We start from the raw sequence: 26,921 nt of genomic DNA on the forward strand, positions 1-26,921 counted from the left end.
TGTTTGAATCCACTCTGTGGTGCAAGGTGTTCCAGGTATGAATGAAAGAGTAATACTTTAAAGTAGACTTCAGCCATCTTTTCCCACATTCACAGCCTCACTATGCTATGCATTGGCATACAGGTTGGCATGCATAGCATACATTTCAGCAGTGGAATGAAGAGGCTCATCCTCTCCCAGCACAGCAATGTTTGTTTCCCATAAAGCCCTGTTGCACAGATATTACTGAACGTCTATTGTCTAAGGAAAATAAATGTCTCTTTTCTAAGTATAAATACTTCATATATTTATCAACTCCTATCTCTCTCAAACATAAAAACCCTAGCAGCAGATTTGCCTATTTCTGACAAAAGGATGCAGCACAACAGAGCTTGATGTCTGTTATTCTGAAACTGGCCTGCCTGTGCTAGAAAGGATTCTAATCTTGAAGCAGAAAGACTACCTGAGATAGCCAGGCACTTCATGCTGATACCTGGTCTTTCTAGATAGCTGGTAGCCTGGAAGAGTATCATGGTTTTAGCTGGGATAGAGTTGGTTATTCATCACTGTAGCTGGTATAGTGCTCAACTGAGGAGGGCTGTGACAAGAAGGCCCCTATTTGTTATATTGGGAGTATCATAAAACTAAGCAGAGGTTAAAGATGAGTTTTCTTGCTAGAGCTTAACTGTAGTCAGTACTTTGCTTTCTTCTTATTTTACTACTCTATTTCTTTGTTCTTTTCTTCATTATTAATAAGTGACATTGTTTATTATAATTATCACAGAAAGGAAAACTCTTTTGGGATTTTTGGTATCTAAACATTAATAATTCCCTTACTGCCGGTCCCAAGACCCACAAGAAACAATCCCTGTATAAAGTTTAAGTGTGTGGTTAATGGAAGTTTGTAGTTTAGGACATAGTACGAAGGGTTTAAAACAGGAGTATGTCTTCTCATGCCAATATTAATAATGATTAAAATGGAATATTTTTTTTTCTTCTATACTCTTCTGTAGCACATGTAAGTCACAGTAGTGTGACTGTTGAATTATCTGACCTGATGTGGTCAAGGTGGTTTTGGGGTATTTACAAGCAGCCTTGAAATAAAATCAGAATTGTTTCTTCAAAGCAGACAGGGTGCTCTTAGATTTACCTGTAACATTAGCTGGTCTCCTTATATTAGTCTGACTTAACCTAAAGGAGCCCTTTGTTTATCAAAAGTATCTTCTTGAAGTCTGTTTAAATTTTCGCATCAAGCTGAAATTTATGGTAACAAAGAAAAAGCCTGGTAAAACTTGTGTCTTACACCTTGGGAGTTCCCAGACACACCAGCACAACTCCAGATACAGTGAGTTTGCTCAGAATGAAGCATTTTTTTCCCAGGTCTTTGTAGAGTACAAGTAATGGCCCAAGCAACTTTTCAGTTCAGTGGCACTGCCAGGCACAGGTGTGCCAGTTCCCCCCGTGCAACACATTCTTCATATTATCTTTTTTCGTAAAGCTATACTATTTCTATTGATTTTACATTAATTTAGCAGTTTTGTGGTTCTCATAAAGTATGTTTATTTCAATGCTGCTTTTCCCATTAAGTTTCCTGCATCAGCTGGCAGTGATAGGGCGGCACAGCTACCTATCATCTTCAGTTTGCATGAGAGAAAACTTTCTGTGTCATCTAACATTGTTTTACCTGTACCATATTTCTTTTTAAGTCAGAGGAATCTTCCCCAGTAGTACCTAACTGATGCTTTGCCGCTATACAGGACCTTAATTAACTTTTCATGTTCAGTCTGTCTACAACCCTGGCTACTATTGAGGATGGACCAACACCCAACAACACTACAGTATAAGCATCAGATTTTCTAAAAAAGAGCCTCTCTTTCATGTTAACTCCTGAACTGCATCACAGTGAAGATGTCATTCTATTAATATATGGCTTATTCTCCTTTGCTTTGTTGATCCTCTAAATTTCAAGGTAGGTATCATGATAGTCCTGCACTAATGCTAATTTATAGGGCAAAGTTTGATAGTACTCTGAAACTGTTTTCTTTTGGACAAGTCATGCTTGCTTGTTCAGGTGCAGTGTTTTACAAGGACTGAAGAATTAAGATTAGGGTTTCTCAGCAATTAGAAAATTATATTTACTTCTCCCATTTTCTACTGTAAACACTTACTGCCTTGTTTTCTTTGGATTTTTTTTATAAAGAGCTCACTTTGAAATCAGTAAATGTGAATCATCTTGAAGTAGGACCACAAAGAATACTTATACTAAGAAGTTAACTAGTTCAAAGCTAACAACTGTAAATGTTTGCTGAGCATAAACTATTCCCTCCCACAAAGGTATTTTGTAACACCTTCAGCAAGGCATTCAACACTATCTCCCATAACATCCTCACAGGCAAGCTAAGGAAGTGTGGGTTAGATGAGTGGACAGTGAGGTGGACAGAGAACTGGCTGAACAGCAGAGCTCAGAGGGTTGTGATCAGTCAGGCAGAGTCTGGATGGAGGCCTGTAACTAGGGGTGTTCCCCAGGGGTCTGTACTAGGTCCTGTCCTGTTCAACATATTCATCAGTGACCTGGACAAAGGGACAGAGCGCACCCTCAGCAAGTTCGCTGATGGCACCAAGGTGGGAGGAGTGGCTGATACACCAGGAGGCTGTGCTGCCATCCAGCGAGTCCTGGACAGGCTGGAGAGCTGGGCCAAGGGGAACCTCATGAAATTCAACAAAAGCAAGTGCAAGGTCCTGCACCTGGGAAGGAACAACCCCGTGCACTGGTACAGGCTGGGGGCTGAATTACTGGAAAGCAGCTCTGTTGAGAAGGACCTAGGAGTGCTGGTGGACAACAAGCTGACCATGAGCCAACAATGTGCCCTTGTGGCCAAGAAGACCAATGGTATCCTGGGCTGCATTAAAAGGAGTGTGGCCAGCAGGTTGAGGGAGGTTATCTTCCTCCTCTACTCTGCCCTAGTGAGGCCACATTTGGAGTACTGTGTCCAGTTTTGGGCCCCCCAAGTTCAAGAAGGACTGGGAACTGCTTGAGTAAGTCCAGTGGAGAACTACCAAGATGATCAGGGGACTGGAGCATCTGCCTTATGAGGAAAAGCTGAGAGGCTTGGGTTTGTTCAGCCTGGAAAAGAGAAGACTGAGGGGGGATCTTATTAATACTTGTAAATATCTAAAAGGTGGGTGTCAGGATGATGGGACTGGGCTCTTTTCAATAGTGCCCAATGAGAGGACAAGTGGCAATTGGCACAAATTGAAACACAGGAAGTTATACCTCAATATGAGAAAAAAACATCTTTCCTGTGAGGGTGCCAGAGCAGTGGAACAGGCTGCCCAGAGAGGTTGTGGAGTCTCCTTCCCTGGAGACATTCAAAACCCACCTGGACGCGTTCCTGTGCACCCTGGTTTAGGTGTCCCTGCTCAAGCAGGGGAGTTGGACAAGATGATCTCAAGAGGTGCCTTCCAACCCCTACCATTCTGTGATTCTGTGATTCCTTTAAAGAGAGGGCTGCAGTTTAAATTCATGACTGGAACTGAAACACAAAACTGACTTGTGCCAAAAATCTACTGTGCTAACATAGCCATAGTACTAACTACACTGTTTTGTGTATATTTATGCTTAATGTATGGGGATATCCAAGACCACTATTGTTTTCTCTGGGTTGTGAGAGAAATAAAACCAAAATTCCTCCTATGGAAGCCTGAGGTTGATGAAAAAACAGCACAGAAATAATTATAATATAAATACAGACAAAATAAAGTGAAAGAAAGTGATAGCTAAATCCAAATTCCACTTTTCCAGGATTAGCTTCAACACTGGCTTCTGAACTTTGTGCATTGAGGATTTTTATCTGTAAGGTGACTAACACTCTCTGAAGGAAAATTTCAAATAGCTATAATATCAAGCTCAAAAATGATAATGAAAAATAAACACTCATTGAGTTTGTACTACACATTGAATACAGATGTGTATTTCTAAAGTGTCAAAAAGTAAATTACCGTTTTGGCATGCATCAGGAATATGATACTAGATACTATTATTACCTTCCATAAGTACTTACTTTCAATCTCCTTGATTTTCATTTCCCAGGGTATGCAGGCTGTCTTAAAATTCTCAAAATCTCTTTGAAATTTCATCCATTTCTGAAAAGGGTCACAGATAAAAAAATAACCAACACCATCACCTCAGTGCCCAGAAGCTCAATTTTCCCTTGAGCTACTGCAACCCCTTAATCATCCACAATATCCTTTGATCAGAGCCCACCGCAATAGAAGAACTAGCTTATGAAGAACCATCTCTTTTTGTCCTTAATATGTCTCCTACTGGCTTTGCATGAAGTCCTTATTTCTTCCACAAGAAGAGTGGTTAAATAATCCCTTTCTTTCATGCCATTTGGTTTTTTTAGGATTGTTTCTGAGAATTTAATTTGTTATTTCCTTTCCTGTTCAAAATTCAGATCTGGAGCTCAAGCTGTGTCATTTAATTACAATTATCTATCCAGTATTTATATATTGGATAAGAGTAACTTCTGTAATTGAGCTTCCTGTGCCCAGCTGAGTGTGACAGTCTAGTTATTTTTTGTGAACATTAATTCTTATGAGATGTGACTACACAACTGCTTGCAAAAAATCCAGTCTAACTAAGGGTAAGACTGGCTATAGCAAGTAGTCCTGCCAAATAGTCTTAGCACCATTCTGCATCAGCATTTTAGTTTGGGGCAAAAGTGTGCTTTTGAAGTGAGTTTCCCAAACCATCCCAGCCTACCACACTTATATTTTCATTGTAAAGCAGTGCCAGAGCATAAAACTAAGTCAAAAGATGTACTTGAGGAGTGTACGTGAGGAGCATGCTAATCTGCATCCACTGCTACTGGGTATCTAGTCTTTGGGACAACACAGGACTTAGTCTGAAGAAAGATATGTCAGAAGGCATACATTGGATCCTCAGCAACCTCTATTAGACCTTTCAGTCACATTCCTACAGATCCATACTGCTTCCTAGGGAATACATGGCCCTAGGGTCTTGGCTCTGTGGAGGTGCCCACAGTATTTTCACTGTGGTGCAAAAAGACACTTCTTCATCCTTCACAGAGGGCTGTCTCAAGGCAAAGACTGAGTTTGGGATTCAGTCCACCAAAAAACCCAATCTACACCAAGAGAAACTGACTTTCACAAGATACTAAAGTCTTGCAAACTCTTGCAAAAGAGTTGATTTTTGTTTTGACGACAAGTCTCAAAAAATGTGAGCTTGTATTAGAGATCTTTTCAAGAAAGAGCAGGGGAAAGAAAAGTGTTAAAATGCAAAGAAAGACAAGGAACTCTATTTTGGGAGATGGGTGCATATGGCAATAATCTGCAAAAGGCTTCCCATTTGCATTACATTAAGCTAGTGAAATAATAAGTTTACCTTGGTCATCATCACTTTGTATGCATAGAATTTTTTTCCTTTTCCTTTTCCAAGAGCACCTTCAAACTTTTCAACGAAAAGCTGGGCCTCCCTGGAAAATTAGGGCAAAAGAGAGATAAATATGATGTCATGGTAAATTTCATATTGTCTCTACCATAACAACATCATTTTTTATGTGTTCTAACTCCTCATAGAGTTTTTTATAATCTTGTTCCCTCAGTAATATTTAGAAAGAAAAGCTCTGAGATTCTGTATTTCACACAAGAGTAATTATATGTAGTGCAAACAGAACAAGCAACTTCAGTCATCTGCTTTAATCCAAATGCATTTGGAGCTCTGAAATCTGCCTACATCCAGTTAATGTTAACAAATATTTTTAGTCACAGTGACTTCCTTTTGCAGTTCAGCTGCTGTCCATTTGTGCCACTCACAAACTGTTATTCCTCCTGTTTCCAGCTAATATGAATTGTTGCCCAGCTACCTAATGGAAATCTATTTTAATTTTTTATTTTCAAGTTATGTATGCACTTGGTTCCCCTGTGCCTTTCCTTCTCAAGACTAGATTTAATTCAACTCTTCAGAATTTCTGCATATATCATCTCTAACTATACCATTCTCAGAGTAATTTCTTAGAAGCGTATCTTCAGTGGTCTCCAAAAGACTAAAATTTTGCTGATAAAAATATGGAACTTAAATAAGACCCTGGTGACACAATTATGAAAGGAAGATTTTTAAATTTTTTTAAAAAGCCATAATGTCCATGGATTAAAACAATAAAAAAGGTGAGCTCAAGAACATACTAATATTTCACAGAATCACAGAATCACAGGTTGGAAGGGACCTCAGGGATCATCTAGTCCAACCTTTCTAGGAAGAGCGCAGTCCTGACAAGATGGCCCAGCACCCTGTCCAGACGACTCCTGAAGGTGTCCAACGTTGCCAAGTCAATCACTTCCCTGGGGAGATTATTGCAATGGTTGACTGTCCTCACCGTGAAAAATTTCATTGTCATGTCCAATTGGGATCCCCCCAAAAGCAACTTGTGTCCATTCCCCCTTGTCCTATCCATGTGACTCGTGTAAAAAGGGACTCTCCATCTTCTTTGTTGCTACCCCTTAAGTACTGGTACACTGTAATGAGAGCCCCTCTAAGCCTCCTTTTCTCAAGGCTGAACAAACCCAGCTCTCCTAGCCTATCCTCGTATGGCAGGCTTCCCAGTCCTTTGATCATCTTCATGGCCCTTCTCTGGACTGGGAAGCCTGTCCACGTCCTTTTTGTATAGCGGGGACCAGAACTGCACACAGTACTCCAGGTGTGGCCTGACCAGCACTGAGTGGAGTGGGATAATGACTGCTTTATCTCTGCTGGTGATGCCCTTTCTGATGCAACCCAGCATCCTGTTGGCCTTCTTGGCTGCAGCAGCACACTGTTTGCTCATGTTGAGCTTTCTGCCCACCAGGACCTCCAGGTCCCTTTCCACAGAGCTGCTCTCCAGCCAGGTGGATCCCAGTCTGTGCTGCACTCCTGGATTATGTTTTCCCAGGTGCATGATCTTACACTTCTCCTTGTTGAACTTCATAAGGTTCTTGTTAGCCCACTCTTCCAGCCTATCCAGATCTTCCTGCAGAGCAGCTCTCCCTTCTGGAGTGTCTACTTCCCCACTCAACTTGGTGTCATCCGCAAACTTCATCAGGTGACACTTGATCCGCTATCCAGATCACTTATGAAGATATTGAATAACATTGGGCCCAATATTGATCCCTGGGGGATACCACTTGTGACAGGTTGCCACTTTGAAAAGGAGCTATTTACCACCACCCTTTGGGTGCGGCCTGTCAGCCAATTCCCCACCCACTGCACAGACCACTTGTCTAGGCCACAATGCATTACTTTCTCTAGGAGGAGGCTGGGGGAGGACCGTATCAAGGGCCTTGGAGAAGTCCAGGTAGACAATGTCCACCGCCCGACCCATGTCAGCCAGGCAAGTCACTTTGTCGTAGAAGGCCACCAGGTTTGTCAAGAATGCTCTGCCTTTAGTGAAGCCATGTTGGCTTTTCCCAATCACGTGCTTCATTTGAATTGTGATGGCCCCCAGGAGGATTCGTTCCATAACTTTCCCAGGGATTGAAGTAAGGCTGATGCCTATAGTTATCCAGATCCTCCCTCGAGGAGTAACATTTGCCTTCCTCCAGTCCTCTGGGGCATACCCGTTCTCCATGACTTCTCAAAGATTATGGAGAGTGGCCTTGCAATGGTGTCAGCCAGCTCTCTCAACACCCTTGGGTGGATGGCATCAGGGTCCATCGATTTGCAGGGGTCAAGCTTCTGTAGTAATTCATGTACTAACTCTTCCTTCACTGATAGTGGGTCTAGTTTGGATCACCCAGCAATTTTGTTCCAAAAGCCTGGGACCCAGCCTGGGACCTCTTCACAGAAGTGAAGAAAGTGTTGAGGACCTCTGCCTTTTCAGCATCAGTGGTGATTGACTCTCCTTTTCCGTTTAACAGCGGGCCTATGTTTTCCTTCTGTTTATGCTTATGGTTGACACACCTGAAGAAACCTTTCTTGTTATTTTTGATGTCTACAGCCAGTTTCAATTCGAGCTGGGCTTTTGCTTTTCTAACTGCCTCTCTGCACACTCTGGCAATGCCCTTGTAGCTCTCAGTGGATAATCCTCCACTTCTCCATCTCTGGTATGCTTCCCTTTTGCATTTGAGTAGACCCAGGAAGTCATGGTTGAGCCAAGGGGGCCTCTTGCTCCACTTACTTCCTTTTCCTTTGTAAGGGATAAATTGGCTTTGTGCTTCCAAGAGAGAGTTCTTGAAGAACTCCCAGCGTTCACTAGCTCCTTTGTCTTCCATGGAAGCTTCCCGTCGAATCCCTCTCAGCTGAGGCCTGAGTGAACTGAAGTTTGCTCTCCTAAAATCCAGAACCCTTGTCTTAGAGCTGACATTCAGCACACTCATCAGGATCCTGAACTCCACAATATTTTCATCACTTCCTCCATTTCATCCAATTTTTATTTATAAGTATGACTTTCATGTCTTTCTCTACTGAGAAAATGTGCCCTAGAGGTTAAATGTCCTGATCTAAAATACTGGAAAACAGATTAAGAATTTTTAAATGTCAGTGTGTGCACAAGACTGTATAACTATTTTGCCATCACACTAGGTGTCTGCCAAACATTGTGTATTATATACACCCTATATATACAGTATTATGTATTTGTATTATGTACAGTATTATGTATATTTATTATATATAGTGTGTACACATACTATATATGTAAAATATATATTTTATATTATACTAAGCACTTGGGAAAAGATAGGCTATTGAGAAAATATTGTGATGTGAATCTCTTCAGAAATGCTACAAGTAAGTTCACTGAGTGAAATTATCATGCTTATATCTTCTGCTCACATATTTTATGTAAGCAAACAAAAAGACTGTGTTAAACTGCAAAAAATATGACTACAGTTTTGGCAGAATAATGGTGTAGCTGTGATAAAGGAGAATAAAATTATGTGTGAAGAAGGCTATTAGCTGTGTTGTAATTTCACTTAAGTCATGGTTGAAAATCTCAACATCTTTAAAAATACTGTGTATTTTTAGCAACTGCAAAAGCTTAGGGTGATCTTCATACTATCATTTGAAGACCTGTAAATACCTTTTCCTACTAGACACCCACTGCAACAGTCTCTTTAGCTGCAGTACCAAGGCTCCGAACAACCTTTTGTTTCTGTGCTTCCCAAGACAGTGCAAAATTGAGTAACTGAATTTAGCTTTCAGTCTTTGAGACCTTTACTTCTTTGAGAGCCCTCTGAGCACTCAAACCCTCTGACTGCTCACACCTAAACTAGCTGGTGATATATCAGCACCAGTTCCAGTTCACCTGACCTCCACAGGAGTTCAGCATGCCTTTTCCCACCATCTGAGATCCTATTTTCTCCTTCAAAGACACAGGTTGGCAGAAGGAAAAAGTTACATACAATGACATGAATCCCAATCCAGTCACTCTTGTTTAATTTTTTTCCTTTTCCCTGTGGGACAAGACACGCACAGGTCCAGATAAAAAAGGTAAAATATCCAGCCACCAGCACAGCCACATATCCCACCTATTCACCACTTCAAAGTGTTCCTTGGGGATCTAGTCAATGTCTTTCTAAGGCTGAAGATCCTTTATTCTCAATTCTGCACTTCTGGATCACATTTGTATTCTGGATTTTGGAGTCTGTACTTTAGCTAACTTTGACACTGACTGAGCTTTCTTCATTTTGGAAGCCACTTTGAGTCCTATAGAGATTTTCTGGCTCAGCACTTACATCTCATTCTTTCATTTTGATTCTCAAAAAAATCTACTCTTAAATTTCAGCCCTCCCATATCAGTCAGAGAAAACAGATTCTTTCAGCTTCAGCAAACCAGTGTCTGGGAGTCCCTTTTAAATCCATATCCTCAGGATTTAAAATCTTGTTGCACTGATATAAGGCAGTCTGATCAGCAGATGGTATCTTCCTTGTAAATTCAGCAGTCCATGCTGGAGTAGTACCATAAAGAAGCCAGAATAAATAAACTGGACATGTACCAATCTCCCAAGTCAGTATATCGTATTCTGGACTTAAGAGGAAAACCTTCTACTACCACTTCTATCCCTAGGTAATTCAAGCATTGGAGCTTGTTCGTAAAAAATGACTGAAATCAAAACCTACAGAGTTGTAGAAAACCTGTGATTTCAGTCACTGATTATGTGCAGTTATGCTGCAGAATATGAAGTTTTCAAACTGTAGGGTTTTGGTTTTTTTTAATACAGTAAAGCAGTAAGTTAGGAATTTAAGGGGATAATATGAAAACAACCATTAAGACATAAAAAATCCTCCATAGAGGATATGAACATATATTGCATCTGTAGCTGAAGACATAAGTTCTCCTCAGAATTGTTCTCCTATAAAATTAAGCTAAGCCAAAACAAGAAGAAACTTCCCATAATGAAATTCATAACAAGATCTATTTTAAACTCTTAATCAAAGCCTTCTGTTCACTTGTTTGAAATGTCTTTTTACAAGGTTTTCTACAAAAAAAATAGTATTTCTTATCCCTCTCTGCCTCCTGGAATCTCCATCAAGCAATCTTTCAAATTAGCGTGTTAGCAGTGTTTAAGCTGTTTCTCCAGAACAAACCAAAACATTGCTTTTTGAAGGTGGTGATCCAGGTCTCCATGTTTAATGCTGCTGACTCTCCTGAATGCTTCCCTGGGTTTTACTTTGCCAGTGCCTGAGGTTTCCTTTCTTCCTGCATCCCTTCTTCCCCAACAGTGCCCTGCTCCAGGGTGTGCTGATTACACAACTGTTATAAACTGCCCCTAAATGTTACTGCTTTATAATCTGTTTTTCTCAGATTTTCACTCCATCAGCCTGCATTGAACTAAGTTCATCACTGCAGCACAAACAAACCAGATGATTGTCTGATACCAGTTAAACTTCTTACTGGGCGGTTACACATGCAGTCAACTGAGTTATGCATGCAAGACTAAAGCACAAGACCAGCTGAACCCATCCATGCACAATATTTATGAAAGTACTTTCATGTTTCATGAAAGAAGTATGAAGCAACTCCTTTCATTTTTTTTTAATATTTCTTTCCTGTACAGAAAAATTTGTTGTATAAATCTTGAAAAAAATCAACTAAGTCCAAATGGTGGACTTACAGTATTATTTTAGTTTTCCATTTACAGGGTAAGTGCATTCTAATCTAGTTACAATACCCTGTGATTTTCGGAATTAATATGATATTTGCCATTAATGCATATTTCACACTGACCATGACAAGAAGGTGTTTCACACATGATTTGAAAACAGTGCCTATTAATATTTCCCATTCTTGTGAAGTAATAGCCAAAATCATCACATAGTTAATCATTATGTTTTTAATAAAAAAGTAGCACATGCTATATGGTCCAAAGAGTTGGGGTGAATGGAGCTAAATCCAGCTGGTGGCTGGTCACAAGCAGTGTTCCCCAGGGCTCAGTACTGGGGCTAGTTCCATTTCATATCTTTATCAATGATCTGGATGAGGGGATCAAGAGCACCCTCAGTAGGTTTGCAGATGACACCAAGCTGGGTAGGAGTGTTGACCTTCTAGAGGGCAGGAAGACTCTGCAGAGGCATCTGCACAGGCTGGATTGATGGGCCAAAGTCAACTGTATGATATTCAACAAGGCCAATGGGCTGGGTCCTGCATTTTGGTCACAAAAACCCCGTACAATACTACAGGCTTGTAGTGGTTGGAAAGCTGCCTGGTGGTGGAGAAGGACCTGGGGTTGTTGGTCGACAGCTGGCTGAACAGGAGCCAGCAGTGTGCCCAGGCGGCCAAGAAGGCCAACAGCATCCTGCCTAGTATCAGAAATAGTGTGGCTAGCAGTAGGGAAGTGATCGTGCCCCTGTACTCAGCCCTGGTGAGGCTGCACCTTGAATACTGTGTTCAGTTTTGGGCCCCTCAGTACAAGAAGGACATTGAGGTGCTGGAGTATGTCCAGAGAAGGGCCAATGAAGCTGGTGAAGGGTCCAGAGAAGAAGTCTTGTAAGGAGTGGCTGAGGGAACTGGGGTTATTCAGCCTGGAGAAAAGGAGGCTGAGGGAAGACCTTATTGCTTTCTACAACAGCCTGAAAGGAGGTTGTAGCGAGGTGAATGTTAATCTATTTTCCCAAGTGGCAAGTGACAGAACAAAAGGAAACAACACCAAGTTGCATGAGGGGAGGTTTAGATTGAATATTAGGAAAATTTCTTCACCAGAAGGGTTGTCAAGTATTGGAACAGGCTGCCCTGGGAAGTGTTTGAGTCACCACCCCTGGAGGTATTTAAAAGATATGGTGTTGTGGCAGTTAGGGACATGGTTTAGTGGTGGACTTGTCAGTGTAAGATTAATGGTTAGACTCAATGATCTTAAGTGTCCTTTCCAACCTAATTGATTCTATGATTACTATGCAGTTGAAAGAAATTATTTTTTTAAAAAAATTATTGTGAAAGAAAAGAATGAAAGTCTTCTTGACCTCTTGGAATAAATGAAATCAAGTTACCTTTTATGTTCTATGAGTGTGTCCTACCTTTTGGTGTGTGGTAGATTTTACCAATAACATTGTAACTAGCATTTTCATACTACTTATTTAAAGAGACTAAGTCTTGCAAGGGAACCCCACCGCATGCAAATATACAGTGGAGTTATTAAGTGCCCCACAGCATCCTACCTGTTAACTACATCCATTAATATTTGCATGACTTGATGATCTAATTTAATTGGTAATCAAATGCAAATCTCAAAAACAACAAGATTCTAAGAAAAATTCCAACCAGAGTTAATGAAATATCTGAAAAGCAAGTCCAGTGCAGAAGCAGAGCTTGAAAGAGGGCCTATGGCTAATGAGACAGAAATTTACGTGCAAGGCAGTAATACAGAAACCATAACTACCAGACGATGCTGGAGCCATCAAAGAGAACATATTTTCTTTCTCCTCCTCAGCTTTTCTTCCCTCACCAGCTCTGCAGCAAGCTAGTCCCACTGGGTTACTCCTGAACTCTGTGGTTTGTAGGTTAAGGAGGCCTTTCCCTGAATTCTGCTTAAGCTTCATGGCTTTAAAAGTTCAGCAATGACTTGGCACCATTCAGTCAGGGAACAGGCTCACAATGTCCTTTCCACGTCTGTGAAACATTCTCTTTTTTTGTTAAATATAATCCAATAGGTTACTTGATTCAGGTTTCTACCTTGATGCCTAAACTATCTCATTGAAAGACCTCTATTTGTACATCCCTATAGTCTTTTGCCATGCTTTGTCCTTTTCTCCATTTCTTTTGTGCTAAAAATAGAATGTGAGGACAGGAAGAACGATCAAGCAATCAAAAGTACTCCTAAACATACAGAACTGTTTTAGAAACCACAAAAACATCCAAAACCACATACATATATATACATATGTATACACAAGCCTACTTAGAAGTAATGAACTTCACTAACAGGAGGATGTGTCAAAAACAACACAGAGCAACAAAACTGAGCTTGGTAATCACTGGTATCATGTTATAGCTAAATTATCTATATCACAAGATAGGCCAAAGCATGCCCCGTTAGCTAACTGTGAATTTAAAGAAGCTTCAGAGAAACCTTATTAACTGAATTACAGACACAAGGAACTACTAAATGTTGCATGGGGCCAGGCATTATTGTCCCAGAGAAGCCTGAGTTAATTATTAATACTAGGTGTGGAGTTACAGCATCCAAAGTGCTAGCTGTACAGTACTTTGGGCACTTCAGTGTTTCAGAGAAAGGACGAATTACACCTCTCAGAAGTTGTTGCTAATGAATAGGATTCAAGTTCATTGCTCACATTTTTCAGTAACAGTTCAGGAAGGCTTCAGTCTCCAAGAGCTAAAAACCCATTAAAAAGAAATGTCATACTAATATTGATCACCCAGGACTTCTCCAAGTCTTAAAAAGATTGGCTAAAAACTGACTGCAAAACAGTTGTCAGGCACTGCTCACTTGAAACGCAGTTCAGCAGTAATAATGGGCAAATTAAAGCATTATTTAATAATCAGCTGGCCTCCTGGACATCCAGGCTGGCCTCCAGGAGTGTCAGTATGTCCACAGTAAGAGAGATGAAATACTGATTCATTGGAGTAGAAAGACCACATCCAAATATAAGAAATTTCCACCATCCCAAACATGCACCTTACGTATCTTCCAGCTTGTATACTTAAAAAATATAAAATATTCTGTTTCCAATTCATCTGTCCTGATGGATAATCTAAGTTGTGCAATATAATGAACAATGCTAAAAAAATACTGAAAAATCACCACATTATATTCTGTCATTGGCAGATAAAGAAGAGACTGCTCTGCTCTGCTCTGTTTTTCTTAGAAAAACCAAAAAGATGTCACAGTTCTCTTTATGGTCTGTATTTAATTGGAAGCCCTTTAAAAAGCCTAAGTTTGACATGTGACTGACTTTTCTCATTTATATTGTCTTTTCACTGGTTTTGATAGTTTGCTAACTGGCTTGTAGTACAGCTTTAAAGTTGTAAAGTTAAAGTAAAGCTTTAAAGAGACCATTGTTGGCACAATTCTGGATTCTTGTGCTCAATTCTCTGACTATATGGTAGCATAATATAAACTCCATAGCTGTTAATAGTCTTTGCTATTTTACAGCACAAAACTTTGGCTATCTAAAATGTTATATGCACTAACAAGGTGAATAAGATTAGTATACCAGAGCCAAACACAGTAGCACATTTTTTAAACCTTCCCCTTTCCTTTATATCTGTGCAAAACCCAACCAGGAGAATGCACAGACAGGGATGCAGTCCCCAAAACCAGTCCCTCAGGGGTAAATTTGGATAGCTTTCCCTGGAGGTTTTCCAATGTACAAGAACTGAAGCTGTGACCCATGAGTTTTATTCTCTTGTGCGTTTTTCTACTCCAAAAATTTTTTCAATAGTTTATTCCCCCCTCTAAATTTCAGTCTTGTAAATAATGATTGATGGTCATTATCATCTGATGTCTCTTCAGGTAATTTTGTGCTGGCCTGAGTAGGCAGTGCCAAGAGGAAATGTGCACAGATTATAATCTCCCATAGAAAAGGCACAACAACAGTACTCACAAACCATGTAAACCAGTGAAAGGAAAATAAAAAGAACAAAATTCTTCTGAAGGAGAATATTTCTCCTGGAAATGAGAAAAATTCTGGACTCCAGCCACAGTCAGGCTCTCAACAGCACAGACCACTATGCCCCCACCCCACAGCTTAACGTGTCTATCACTAAAGGCCTGGGAAAGTGGTCATGCTGTTTCCTGGATAACATCTTTTCATTCCTCTCCATGGCTTCTTCCTCACTTTTTTCACATCTCCAGACTGGTAAAGACCTGACCATGATGTCTTAAGGTGACGTTAGAGACTGACAGTGATAGCACAGTTTAACATCAAACTGCAGAGGGACACTCTGCAGCAGAGCAGTATCCTCAGTCACGGTTCTTCAGAGAATAACCAGGGGCTGTTTGAAATGCATCTTTCTAGACACACGAATATAAATGAGAAATTAAAGCTGATCTAATTTACCAATACAGCTATACTAAGAATGCCATTTCAGCAATGAGTATCTCAGCCAAGTTTTGAAAGAAGGCATTTTCTTCAGAGGAACTAGTTCTGCATTTGTGTTCTAAAATTATTGTTCATTCATGCATTTTCAGAGAAAAAGAATGAAGGAAAGGATCAACTATTTTACAAAGTAGTCACTAGAGCTAAGCAGAAATCATCTTCCCACCCTGTACTTTTTAAACTATGAAAAAATGCTCCCTTGGGCAAAACTGGTTTTGAATCATCAAAGCAAGGGGGTTGTTCAGTCTTGAAAATGCTTAAACAAAATGTTTCAACAATTTAAAAATTTTATCACTTTTTAAAAATACATAATTTAGTGGAAATTAAATTTTTCCCCAAAAATAGTTTGTTCTGAAAAATTAAGACTTCTTTTAAAAAATATTTAGAATGAAAATTCATAATCACCCCTATTATTAACTTTCCAAATAATATGAAAAAGTATGGGTTTTTGGTCTTATTTTATCATGAATATGTAACAAATCCCTGAGCATTCCTTGGGAGCATAGGTGCTAATACAGAACAAACATAGAAGTAGTGGTTAACTCACAGTAAAGAACACTCCTCATAATGCTGAGAAGAAATGTCCAATTAAATATTTCTCATTGTGGAAGCTGGAAGACAAAGAATAGCAAAATTTCTTCTACCTCTGAGAATATAGGGTTCTTCTTTTTCTCCTACTCACCCTATAATATATTAAAACCTGCATAGCGAAAGAAACAGATGTCATAGAGAAATACTCAGTAATAACAACTGTTGACTAGAGTCTCAACATAGGAGATGTTAACACAAGTGTATTCAGAAGACACTTCTAATTGATTTACAAGTTTAAGGCACTTAAAGCCAGTGTGTGTCCATTTTCAACATGTACAAGAATACTGCCAATCTATTATACTAATGGTTCTTGTATAAAAGTTCTGTTATAAATCTTAAAAAATTGTTAAAATACAAAATAAATACATAGATACCCTAAAATGCACTGATATACACACTTCTGTATTGTTATAACTACAATCAAAATAGAGCACCCACTGATAAGATATTACTTCTTATTTTAAGCAGCATAACACCAGGTCTTCCACTGCAACTCACTTGAACTTAGGCTCAAAAAAGCCAATTAAAAAACTCTAGAAAACTTAGTCTATGACTGTATTTTGGTATGTAAATTATTTAATTTGATTTTTTCAGAGGATTCCAAATTCCACCATTTTCATCTAAGATGCTAAACACAGATTTAAATGCATAATTCTCAGCTCACACATTTTGAAATGTAACCAAACAGTAGTTTTTAGCTTTTATTTTTTATTCCAACCACTTGCTGGATTTTTGCGTTTTGTCTGCTGAGATATGCATGACACTGTACAGAACAGTGACAATTGAATGGGATTGCCTGGAATAAAATCTGACTGTTTTTGGAATCTCACCTGACATACAACAGTAGTGACAAATGTAAATCTTCAGTTAATAAAAGTAGATTAAAAATAAATAATCTAATCTGAAGAACTGCCATTTGCTTTTGGAATACAGATTTTTGTAGGGCAAATAAGCTGCTAATATGCTTCCAAGTCTACTTCAGAGAGGGCTGTAGCAAAGCAAAAAAAAAAAGATATTGCAAACTGCTGTAAGAGCACTTTGATACATATTTTTTATTAAAACAAACCTTCTGATGTCAGCAAATAAAAATGAATGCATGCCTAGTCTCCCAGCCTTGATTTCATAAATATAAGAATTTAAAAGTTGTTAAACTAATGGACTTTTAGGTAGAATTGCTGCCCATGCTGAATGTACAAGGACCACCTCACCCTGAATATTAATAAAGAAATTGTTAAGATAAGAAGGCAGATAACAAAGGTGGAATTTTGAAAACTCACTGTTGGCTTAATTGAGAAAGCCCAGCTGGGAGAATAAAAAATGTTCACTGATTTAGCGTTCACTGAGGATGACTAGAAGCACTCATCCAATTACAAACATTTAATAGTAAATTATTAAGGCTGGAAAAGATTGATATTCCCACTACCTCTGACCTGTAAATGATGACACATGCTGCAGACATTCATGGAGGGACTCCTGCTCCAAACCCACAATTAGTGGCTGAGCTAAAACATACCATGTAAAAAATTATACATCTGATTTAGAGGCTTCTATCTGTAGTTAATCACCATTTACCATCTCTGCAAATACGTTTGCCAGTTGACCTCAAACACATCTTTTTTATGATGTCATATAAGCAGACTGAAAGAACTAGCTGATGTTAATCATAGAATCTTAGAATGGTTTGGGTTGGAAGGGTCCTTTAAAGGTCATCCTGTCCGACCCCCCCTGCAATGAGCAGGGACATTTTCAATGAGATCAGGTCACTCAGAGCCCTGCCACACCTGGTTTTGAATGTTTTCAAGTGTCCTGGTTTTGGCTGGAATAGAGTTAGTTTTCTTCATAGTAGCTAGTATGGAGCTATGTTTTGGATTTGTGCTGAAAACAGTGTTGACAATATGGAGATGTTTTAGCTGTTGCTAAGTAGTGCTTACACTAGCAAAGGACTTTTCCAGCTTCCCACGCTCTGCCACAGGCACAAGAAGTTGGGAGGGGACACAGCCAGGGCAGATGACCCCAACTGACCAGAGGGATATCCCATACCATGTGGTGTCATGCTCAGTATATAAAGCTGGGGGAAGAAGAAGGAAGCAGGGGACGTTCAGAATGATGCTGTTTGTCTTCCCAAGTAACAGTTATGCGTGATGGACCCCTGCTTTCCTTGAGATGTCTGAACAACTGCCTGCCCATGGGAAGAAGTGAATTAATTCCTTGTTTTGTTTTGCTTGCCTGTGCAGCTTTTGCATTACCTATTAAACTGTCTTTATCTCAACCCATGTGTTTTCTCACTTTTACTCTTCTGATTCTCAGCCCCAGGGGACAGTGAGCAAGTGCCTGTGTGGTGCTTAGTTACCTCTGGGGTTAAACCATGACACCAGGGATGTGGCATCTACCACTTCTCTGGGCAACCTGTTCCAGTGTTTCACCACCCTCATTTCCTTATGTCTAATCTGAATCTACCCTCTTTTAGTTTAAAGCTGTTATCCCTTTCCTTAACACTACAGGCCCTATTAAGAAGTCTGTCCCCTTCTTTCTTATAGGCCCCCTGTAAGCATTGAAAGGTCACAATAAGGTCTCCCTGGAGCCTTCTCTTCTCCAAGCTAAACAGCCCCAGCTCTCTCAGCCTTTCCCCATAGGAGAGGTGTTCCACCCCTCTGGCCATTTTTGTGGCCCTCCTCTGCGCCTGCCCTAACAGGTCCATTTCTTTCATGGACTGAGGACTCCAGAGCTAGATGCAGTACTCCAGGTGGGGTGTCATCAGAGTGGAGGAGAGGGGCAGAATCACCTCCCTCAACCTGCTGCTACACTTGATGCAGCCCAGGATACAGTTGGCTTTCTGGGCTACTAGGCATATGTCCGATTTTTCATCCACTAGTATCCCCAAGTCCTTCTCCTCAGGGCTGTTCTCAATCCCCTCATCCCCCAGCCTGTATCAATACTGGGAGTTGCCCCAACCCAGGTGCAGGACCTTGCACTTGGCCTTGTTGAACCTCATGAGGTTCTCACAGGCCCACTCTCCTGCTTGTTCAGGTCACTCTGGACAACATCTCATCCCTCAGGTGTGTCAACTCCACCACTCAGCTAGGTGTGATCTTCAAATTTGCTGAGGGTAACCTCGATCCCACTGTCTTTGTCACTGATTAAGATATTAAACAGCACTGGTCCCAATAGGGACCCCTAAGGTACACCACTCTCCACCAATCTCCATATGGACATTGACCTACTCACCACTAACTCTCTGGATGTGACCTTCCAGCCAATTGCCTATGCACAAAATAGTCCATCCATCAAACCTATATCTCTCCAATATGGAGAAAAGGATGTTATGGGGGACTGAGTCAAAGGCCTTACAGAAGTCCAGATAGATGATATCCACAGGTCTTCCCTTGTCCAGTGATGTAGTCGCTCCATTGTAGAAGGCCACCAGGTTGGTCAGGCAGGACTTGCCTTTGGTGAAGCCATACTGGCCGTCTCAAAACATCTCCCTGTCCATCATGTGCTTTAGCATAGCTTCTAAGAGGGTCTGTTCCATGATCTGCCCCAGCAAAGAGGTGAGGTTGACAGGATGTTAGTTCTCCAGGCCCTCCTTTCTACCCTTTTTAAAATGGATGCACTGTTTCCCTTTTCCAGTCCCCATGGGCTTCACCTGACTGTCATGACTCTTCAAATGTCATGGAAAGTGGCTTAGCAACTACATCAGCCAACTCCCTCAGGACTCTGGGATGCATCCCAGCAGGTCCCATAGGCTTATTTATGTTCATGATCCTCAGGTGGTCATTAACCTGACCTTTTCTTACAGTGGGAGGGACTTCACTCCCCCAGTCCCTGTCTTGCAGTCCATTCACTTGAGAGGTGTGGGAGAAGAGGTTGCTGGTGAAGACTGAGGGTAAGAAGTTGTTGAGTACCTCAGCCTTCTCCTCATCCATTGTTACCAATTTGCCAGTTGCTTTCATCAGGGGGTACACTTTCTTTGACCTTTCTTTTCTGGCTGACATACCTGTAGAAGCCCTTCTTATTCTTTGCACCCCTTGCCAAGTTCCACTCCAGCTAGGCCTTGATCTTCCTGACCCCATACCTATACAACCATGTAACATCCTTACTTTTCCCAGGACACCTGTCCCTGTTTCCACTGCCTGTGCATTTCCTTCTTGCCCTTCAGTTTGACCAGCAGGTGTCGACTCCTCCACGCCAGTCTCTTGCTGTCCCTTCCTTATTTCTTACACAGGGGGATCAAGAGCTCTTGTGCTCTGAGGAAAGCATCCTTAAAGATCTGCCAGCCCTCTTCTGGTCCCTGAGGGCAGTTTCCCAGGGAGTCCCATTCACTAACTCCTTGAACAGCTGGAAGTGTGCTTTCTTCAATTTCAGGGTCCTGACCTTACTCTTCACCTGACCCATATCCCTCAGGACTGCAAACATGCATGACCACTGCAGGCAAGGCTGCCTTCAATCTTGACGTCTCTGATTAGCTCCCTTGCACTGGTGACCAAAAGGTCCAGTAACACATCCCCTCCGGTAGGGCTATCTATCACCTGGCTTAAGAAGTTATCCTCGATGTGCTCCAGGAGTTCCCTGGATTGCCTACAGCTCACCATGCTACTTTTCCAGCAGATGTCAGGGTCGTTGAAGTCCTCCAGCAGGACAAGAGCCTGTGAGTGCAAAGCCTCCTGGAGCTGGAGTAAGAAGGCTTCATCAGTAGGCTCCCCTTGACTGGGTGGCCTGGAGTAAAACACTGACCATAAGGTTCTCTTTGTTGCCTCAGTCTCTAATTCTTACCCAAAAGCTTTCAACTTGCTCGTGGACTTTACCTTCTAGAAGGAAAAATTTGTAGACCTTCCACACTGTATTTCATATGCTTTCTCCTACCATTATGTCTGTGTTTTCAATCCAGTTCAAAAACTATGGAGATACCATCTTTTCTCTGTTAGATATATCTAACAAAACATGACCATACATGTTGTTGGTGTTTGGGCACTACTGCAGTGAATAGTTATTCAAAACAAAGAAGTGTAACATTTCTGGCAAAAGAATAAAATTCTCTATGTTTACCCAGTTTCCTGTGCTTGATGCAAATTAAGCTGTAAATGAAAACTTATTTTTTAGCCTTTATGAAAATGTAGTAATAGATTTGCTAGTGCAAAATACAGTTTTATATGTGGCATACCTAAAAATGCAAGAAAATGTGAGCTCAGTTTCCAATCAGTTTGCTTTTTGATAAGTTAAAAAAAAAAACCTGTTTTTCTTTCCAAAAAGTTAGAATAGAAAGATAAAACCTTCCTTCCCATCCCAGTAATCTTGAGGTATTCCTGAAATTGCATCATTTTTCCTGAATGAGATATCAAACACCAGTGGAAGAATTTACCAACATTAATCTAACTGAAGAAAATGAAAGATCTTGTAGGAAACTTGAAAAAGAAAAAGATCTGAGTTTTTCATATTTGATTTCAGGTCTACAGAGACAAGAAAGCACTGATCTGCAATGCCATTTACCTCCACTTTCTGTGAAAGCCATCCTGTGAAAGAGAGATTAGAGATGGTTTGAAGTTAATTGTGTCAGTAGGTCTAGAAATAAAGTGAAAGTTCAGAAAAACAGTGTAAAGTGCAAAGCAGGATGGCAGATATTCACTATGGAAATCAAACCATACTTCAGGACAGACAATTTCTTTTTCATCTTCCATGGCTTGTTTCGTAGTGCGGTGATTAGTTTCTTTTTTTCTTCTACCTCTTCTTTCAGCTTGGCCAATTCCTCTTCTGTAATCAGCTCCTCTTCAGAGTCAGAATCAGAGCTTCAAACAAAAGCAGGAAGAAAAACCATCACCAAAACTCAGAAAGGACAGAAGTTTTCACTGAAGCACATACTTGGTGTTAATGCTTTTAGCTTTGACACCTAGACAAATGTCTTTATTGTTGCACAGAAGGGAGGACACCGTTCACTTAGACTTGCTATTAATTTTAGTATAAAAGGCAAAGCCTGCACACAAAGTGCAGAGCCACAGCTGAAGGAGCATCCCATGGAGAGTGGGCAGTGCTCTTGGGGAACAGCCACTGATTATTGCTGCAGAAGTAACCAGCCTCCTAAGAGTCCAGCCCAAACTCACAATGGACAAGTGAGGACAATATAACTGCAGCCCTAAAAATTAATTTGATCAGTGCCCTTCACTCTGCCACAGGAGAGAGAAAAGACACCACAGCCACAGCAAAGACATGTTTAAACACCACATGACAGTCCATCCACTGATCAAGGCAGTAACATTTAAGAGATGAGAAAGATTCAAAGCCACATTGCAACAAGGCTATGATGTGTCCTAGCACTCAGGGTAAGCAGATGCCATAGCAACGGCATCTCCAGATGTGTTGTGCTCGTAATCTGAACTTCTTATCCATGCACTGGTTTATAGTATCTTTGGAAAACATTGCTGTCTAAGGCAATGTCCACTTTCCTAAAACCTGCATAGATATCCTTTTCTGTGAGCAATCTTAATGTCGTATAATGGCATATAGCAAATCATTAGCAACAGGTTTTTCCTCTTATGCCAGCAAACAGGAAAATGACAAGACGACTCTGATTTCTGCCCTAAAAAGCTGACAGTGATGACTACCACTAAGTGAGTCTTACTAAAAGCAATTTGATGCATTTCTATTTGTTTCTTGTTGTGTTTTCTTTTGCCATTTTTCTTCTGTTTTGAATGTTTGAAAATGCGCTGCAGGGTTTTTAAAATAGTTTTCTTGTTTGTTTTGGGAAAAGTTCATACAGATTTTATCAAGCAAGCAGTTTTCAGACTGTTTTGCTTATAATTACCTTTCTGAGAGTTTGATATTCAAAATCTGATGTCAGAGCTGAATGATTCATTACCTAAGTCACCTAACTGTATAGTTTCTATACCTCTGGATAACTAAAGAATTATAAACTTTTTCTTCTACCAAAACAGATAACACAGCTGTAGTTAAATATTTGTGTGACATAAAGGTCAAAGGGTTAATTTGTGTGAAATAAAGGACAGAAGGATTTATCAGCAAGAATATTTATGAAAGGTTTCAAAACAAACAAATACCATAAAAGCAAAATTATTTCTTCAATACAGCAAAACATAAATTTCTTATTGGTCATCTACCTTTAGTTTTTATGAAATACACTTTAGTTTTTATGAAATACACATCATTATAGCAAAAGCTATAGGAGATCAGCTTAAAAAATTCAGACACACAGGAATAAGTTAGCAAAGGAAAGAAAGAGGCTGTCATAGTTATCAGATGCTCTGCTATTAAGGACTCAGATGTTATTTATTGAAAAGACTGTTACATTGAAAGTTAAACCCATCAGCCATAAAATTTCAGACTTCATGTGATAAAAACTAGTGCCACAGAAAATATAAATCTCCAGAAAAAAAGACTGCTACTGAACAACAGAGTTAGTTATTGTTATTCCAGTATTGCAATGAGCAAGTGAAGAACTCTATGAAACAAACCTTAAGTCAAACGGATGAAGGTCAGTAAAAAGATTTGTGCATAGAATTTTGAGGCATCATAATGCAAAAAAAAAAAAAATGTCTTTAAGAAGAACAGAAGGATTAAAGGAGTCTGGTTTGAGAGAACTTTAAATCCTTAGTTGTTACAATCAGCGGCTTTGCATTTCACAGAGCAGACCGCAACATGCCTAATATTGAGGATTTCCTTTGACAGAAGATTGCTGGTTATGCAAAATTGAAATAAGCAGTCTTACAATACTGCAGTGAGAATGGTGGGAAATATGAGTGGCAGGTGTAAATGCAGTGAACTTACAGAGGGAAAGAAGCTGAGCAGAACACAAAAGATAAAGCTGGCTCTTGCGCTCATTGCCCAATACTGCTTTATATATCTTTGCAAACACATCTCATCTTTCATTTTTCACTTTCCTTTGGAGCCAGGAAACTAATAAAATTTTCAAATGCCTAAGCATCTTTAAGAAATCAGTATTTTTAAGAGTGTTTACACTACACAGTCAAACTTTATGCAGTTACAGCAGATTTTTCCTTTAGTTCTAGTGGTTGAACACTATGAGATTCAAGCCAGAAAAATCAGAATTCTGTTCTTCTATAACCAAAACTGTTAGCCTTTCATGAAAGGTTTTGATTTGAAGGCCAGAAGGGTTCACTGAGACCTTCAGGCTAACACAGAGCATCACTAAATAATTTTACATCAAGCCGCCATCTTCCTTGGCTCCAACTCAATTCACACAATGTATCTTTTCCTAGGTTGGTAGAGCTCTTGAATCAATACTGCTTCCTTAAATCATACACATAATAAAGTTTCTCATACTATTAAACTGTGTTTTGGTTTTATGCCCGTATTATATATCTGTGTTTCTGTTTTAGTTTCAGCTCCTCTTTATGGATGTAATCTACTTTTCTAATTATTTTTGTATAAGCTATTTTATAGAGGTAAAAATTAAGACAAAAATGTTTCCTTGGAGCTTGAAATTTTTCAAGGAAAAGACTGGTAGGACTTTAAGCATCTAGAGTGATGAATGAATAAATTTTACTACATTTCTTCTTAGTTTTTTGTGAAGTTCTGTTGTTTATTGATAATCCCCATAACATCCCCTGGCACTTATTGCTCTTCAGCAATCTTCCTTCTAGCAAAATGATGCAGTGCTGGTACTGCTTTAATCTTCCATGTACCTCTGGACTTTTTGCATAAGCTTTATACTCTTGAGTAATCCTACTAAAAATCAGTTGATTTGCTCATATATAGACCTATACAGTAAAAACAGAAATTGCACAGGCTAGGCAGAATACAAGATTCCTTCTCTGAGAATTTGTAGCTCAAGTTGGCTGCATATGGTTTCTAAGACCAAACAGTCACAGTTAGACAAGCCAGTGAAGAACAAAATAACTTTTCTTTTCAACCTAGCAATATCACAGATTTTCACAGTGAGACTATAAGGAAAAATTTATCATTAATATTTTTGGGATGATGATTATGACCAGTGTAGAGCAGGGCCTTCTCACACCCTTATTAACAGATAAGAATCACCCACATCAACAACCAATAGTGTCAAAGAGCAGAAGGTTTAAAACTCACCCAGAAATAAATCCTTTTGCCATGGAATTAAGCTGTGAAACTCACTACCACAAATTAGCAGAGATTAAAATAATCAGACTAAAAAATAAAAATAATCAACACAGAGTTGTGATAGGTCCTCACAGACTTGCTAGACAGGCTATATTTCTGTGCTGCCACAGTCCTCTTCTGTCCTGAAGGTCTGCAGATCTTTTATCTGAATCACAGCTGAACTGATCACCAGCCTATTTTCCTTTGTTCTTAATTATTGTTTTTTGTCTTTTAACAATCTTTTAAAATATTTGTATTTTTATAACTCTGCAATCTTGTCAGCTGGTCTCCTAAAAATCTAAAAATATAATGATCTTGAGGTATCTTTTAGCACATCCTCATTTTTTTCTCAAATATTATGCTTAATACTTTAAGAGAAAATTCTTAATCCAGGTAACAATTTCTAATTATTTAGCCCCAAAATATGTATTTTAATGTTAAGAACTTTGGAAGACAATGAAAAACATTATGCCCTCATTCAATCTAAAGGTTGGACTAGATGATCTCTGAGGTCCCTTCCAACCTGGGATTCTGTGATTCTGTGTATTTTATATTTTCAGTGGTCCTTTTTTAATCCATGCTCAGTAAATGTTTACAGTGGAAGACAATAATATGCAAAGGAACATGGATTGACACATTCAGAACTGTTGCTATGAGTACAGGAAACTGCACAGAGGGGTATAATTGGCACCACAGTGCCAATCAGCACAAAGCCAGACTTCAGGCATTCTTGTAGGGAAAGGAAATGAAGTAGAAGTGTATTGAAATGGGATCACAAATTAATGCAACAGCATGTCTTACTGTAATTTTTTCTTTCCTTTGATTCCTGCTGTGCTCTCCAGTGATGTCTTTGGGAACACAAACAGCTGTAGCAAGTCCTGAGTGGGGGAAGGAGAATATCTCTCCCTCTCCAGTGTGATAAGCATGCCTAGCTCCATCTGCTCCATTATCCACCATTCCCAGGGGTTGTTTCCTTTCAATGGCATGAGAAGGGACGGGGAGCAAGAGAATGACAGGGTGGCAGAAAAATACAGAATAATTTTTTGAAGGATCCCATGTCAGTGGAGTCTTCCACAGACCCCAGGTTGCATCAAATGCTTTGGAAAAGTGAATAGTAATATTTCAAATAGAGTGAGTGGGAAACAGACAGGAAAATCCCATCTCAGTCCTTGGTTCTGGGTTCTTGAAATTTTGCCACTGATGTTTTATAAAAAGCTGACTTAAACCTGGATGGGAAACAAGATCTCATGAAAAGTGTCAAGATTTTAGTTCTGCAGTGGAAATAAAACTAGACCTTGGGTCTTTGAAGGGTTTTCAGCTTGGGGTTTGGAGGATTTTAGTTTTGGGGAAAGAAAAAAGCAGGAGGGATATCACCTGTTATCACCTCTCTGTCATTTGCTCCCCTCCTCTGTCACTTTCACTCCCTTTCTCCAGAGAACAGCTCATAAACTTAGGTCATTTAACTACAATAAGGGAGACCCTGGCTTGAGCTCCCATTCTGCCTGACCAGATTTGACCTAATCCTCAGGGTATCTGCACTGCCAGAGGGTCTGGCTGATCATTTCCTGAGATCCCATCCTGGACTTGTGACAAACCCCTGACTTCATTCCACCAAAGCGGACATGTTTTTGTGGAAAGTTTCCATTTCACTGAGCCAGCATTGATCATTGCAGGACAAAAAAAAAAAAATCCAACCAGCTCTAATTGGGCTGTGGTG

The 26,921-nt window shown here is 39.9% G+C and overlaps 1 protein-coding gene across 1 annotated transcript in view; it reads right to left on the reverse strand.

Annotated features, from left to right (window-relative positions):
- TMC1 (transmembrane channel like 1) overlaps positions 1-26,921 on the reverse strand; it is a 68,262-nt gene that overhangs the window by 32,300 nt on the left and 9,041 nt on the right. Inside the window, exons 4-6 of the mRNA XM_064438672.1 lie at positions 21,760-21,900; positions 5,387-5,477; positions 4,041-4,122 (exon numbers count right to left, since the gene is read on the reverse strand). Of these exons, the coding sequence (XP_064294742.1) occupies positions 4,041-4,122; positions 5,387-5,477; positions 21,760-21,900 (314 nt within the window). The remainder of the gene's footprint in view (positions 1-4,040; positions 4,123-5,386; positions 5,478-21,759; positions 21,901-26,921) is intronic.

This window comes from Phalacrocorax carbo, chromosome Z, assembly GCF_963921805.1.
Source record: "Phalacrocorax carbo chromosome Z, bPhaCar2.1, whole genome shotgun sequence".
In the NCBI taxonomy this organism is placed as follows: Eukaryota; Metazoa; Chordata; class Aves; order Suliformes; family Phalacrocoracidae; genus Phalacrocorax; species Phalacrocorax carbo.